The sequence below is a fragment of the Pteropus vampyrus genome, unplaced genomic scaffold (genome assembly GCF_000151845.1).
Source record: "Pteropus vampyrus isolate Shadow unplaced genomic scaffold, Pvam_2.0 Scaffold204, whole genome shotgun sequence".
Lineage (NCBI taxonomy): Eukaryota > Metazoa > Chordata > Mammalia > Chiroptera > Pteropodidae > Pteropus > Pteropus vampyrus.
In genome coordinates, this window is record NW_011888985.1 from 1,269,958 (window position 1) to 1,272,494 (window position 2,537).

The 2,537-nt window shown below is 42.2% G+C and overlaps 1 protein-coding gene across 1 annotated transcript in view; it reads right to left on the reverse strand.

Annotated features, from left to right (window-relative positions):
• Nucleotides 1-2,537, reverse strand: part of SPP2 (secreted phosphoprotein 2) — a 16,839-nt gene that overhangs the window by 2,348 nt on the left and 11,954 nt on the right. Inside the window, exons 5-6 of the mRNA XM_023537939.1 lie at nucleotides 1,010-1,064; nucleotides 227-277 (exon numbers count right to left, since the gene is read on the reverse strand). Of these exons, the coding sequence (XP_023393707.1) occupies nucleotides 227-277; nucleotides 1,010-1,064 (106 nt within the window). The remainder of the gene's footprint in view (nucleotides 1-226; nucleotides 278-1,009; nucleotides 1,065-2,537) is intronic.

Here is a 2,537-nt window from a genome sequence, read left to right on the forward strand (position 1 = left end):
GCCGACGTCCAGAGCCGGAGGTGACCCTTTGATTCCTGGCAACTCTTAAGTGCATTTTAACACCTCAAGATTACCTTTTTAAATAATTTGCAAAGTGGGTTTATGCAGTATTGTACTATCTTTCTGTTTTCACTTAAAATAGTTTGTATTTCAGGGATTTATCTCCTAAGAAATGGCTTCATGAAGCAGAGCCTGTTTCTGTCCTGAAGAAAGCAGGACCACTTACCAAGGGATCGTTCATGAAACTGCTCATTTCCGGGTGTGTCAGGAACGAGACCTGCAACACAGTCAGTCATAAGGCAAGGCCCCTCCGCCCACTTCCAGAATGTTCTGTGATTCTATTACTGATGCCCTATATATGCCTCGTAAGCAAGGGAGGCAGTGGGAGGTCACCAGGGTTTTGCCATCGTCAGCACCAATAGGAAAAAGCCTTGGGAACAACAAAAAAAAATGGCTCTTGAGCCTCACACAGAACATTAACCAATCCCACTTCAAAAGAGGTGACAGAAGGAAAGAAAAGAGAGCCCTCCTCCCCCATCCAAGGCTCACAGAGCTCTGGCCACATGGCTGGAGAATTACCGAACTCAGTCTCAGCCAGTCAGATGACGTTTCATCCAGAACTGCCAGCTACAGGGTAGTGCATACCTCGACCCTGTACCTCAGGCTGTGCATCCAGGAGGGAGCAAGCGCGTTTAAGCTTAGAAACCCTCTTAAGGTCAAAACCAGCATCTCCCTTGCCTGTTTGACAGAGACGTCGGGCCATCAAATGAAATCATATATGGAAAAGCTCTGTGCAGATATAAAGGGACACCTAAATGGGAAGTTGTATCGCTATCATCTAACGTTAAGAAAAAAAAAAACAGGAATAAAAGGAAATGTTTATTTTATGTAATTACTGTAATTGTTCAAAGGTTGTGTATAGATATAGTTTTAAATGACTCACTAACAGAAAGTTTCATAGGACGTTGTCTCGAGAGAAAAACATTAAAAAGAACAGATCTCAACTTACCGAGTAGATAACTGTTTCTCCATCTGGAAGATCCCAGTATATCTCCAAAAACCATCTACGTTAATTTAGGCACCAGTACGTATCGGTACATGAAAGAGAGAAAAAGGAAAGACACGGTAAAAAAGGCAAAGGACCCTAGAGGACGCTGATGTATCATGTAATTCATTTTTAATAAAATAAGGCAATATATGATATTAAATAACTGTATATGATATCGAGCATGTATGTCTAAGAGCACATGGGGAAAAGCAATTTACATGAAGTTTAAATTAACTAAAACGCTTTCCACTAGACTCAGAATTACCCCCAGATACTGTGGACCAGAATGACGGAAGCTTGTTATATGGACTTGCAAACAGACTGTGTTTAGGTCAGAATTTGGAATTTTCTATGAAGTCTTCATATGTGTTCAGTGAGGTGAAAGATTACATAAAAATATATGTGCACACAAAAACTTGCACTTGAATGCTCATTATTTACAATAGTTAAAAAGGGAAATAACCGAAAAGTCGATTGACTAATAAATGGATAAATCAAACGTAGAGCATCTATATGTTGGAATACTATTCAATAATATGAAGGAACGAAGTATTGACACACGCTTCATGGACCTCCGATGATGCTGGGTGAAATAAGCCAGCCACAGAAGAACATAGGTTGTATGATTCTAGTTATATGAAACGTCCGGAAGAGGCAAATTTACAGACACAGAAAGTAGATGAGTGGTTGCCAGGAGCCGGAAGGATGGGGAGCAGAGAATGACTGCGAATGGATATGAAGTTTCTTTCAGAGATGATGAAAAGTTCTGGATTCATATCGTGATGACCATTGTACAACATGATGAATACACTAAAACCCCTGAACCGCACACATTAAAAGGGTGACTTTTATGGTATGGAATTATGTCTCAATAAAAGTGTTATTTAAAAAATAATAGGGACACGTGTCTAGGTCAGGCCCATGGGAGTAATGCCGAGACATATCTCCAGCCGGAACTAGAGAGAAACCCTCCCTCTTCCTCCTAAGTTTAGAGAATATGAGCCTGGTGTCGCCCTTAATCTTGCTTCCTGCTGCAAACAGAAAGAAAAGTCACCTGCAATAAGAGAGGGAGGTAGAGAAGGAGGGGGAGGGGGAGGGAGGAGGAGAGGGACAGGGACAAGGAGAAGAAGAAAATGAATGGGGCCCAGACAGTGCCGAAGGGTCCTAAACTGAGTTGTCCATCAGCCAACGCTTCTCTGCCTTTCTGGGAATGCGATGCAGGGCATTGTCCCATTTGGGCATGGGCTACCTGTGGTCAAATTTCCATCTCTTAAAATGGAAGGCAGTAAATAAATGAAATACTTGGCACCTCTCCTCCCCTGAGCGCAGAATTTCTGTTCAGTTATTCTTCCTCAGGTTCTCCCTTTTGAACTGTTTTGGGGTCTCTTGACTGAAACCCTACCCACTCCAATTCAGAAGGATTCATCTAAAGTCAAGTTCAATCATCAACCTACGGGTGTTAGGATGGCGCTCTTGGTGGTGACTGCAG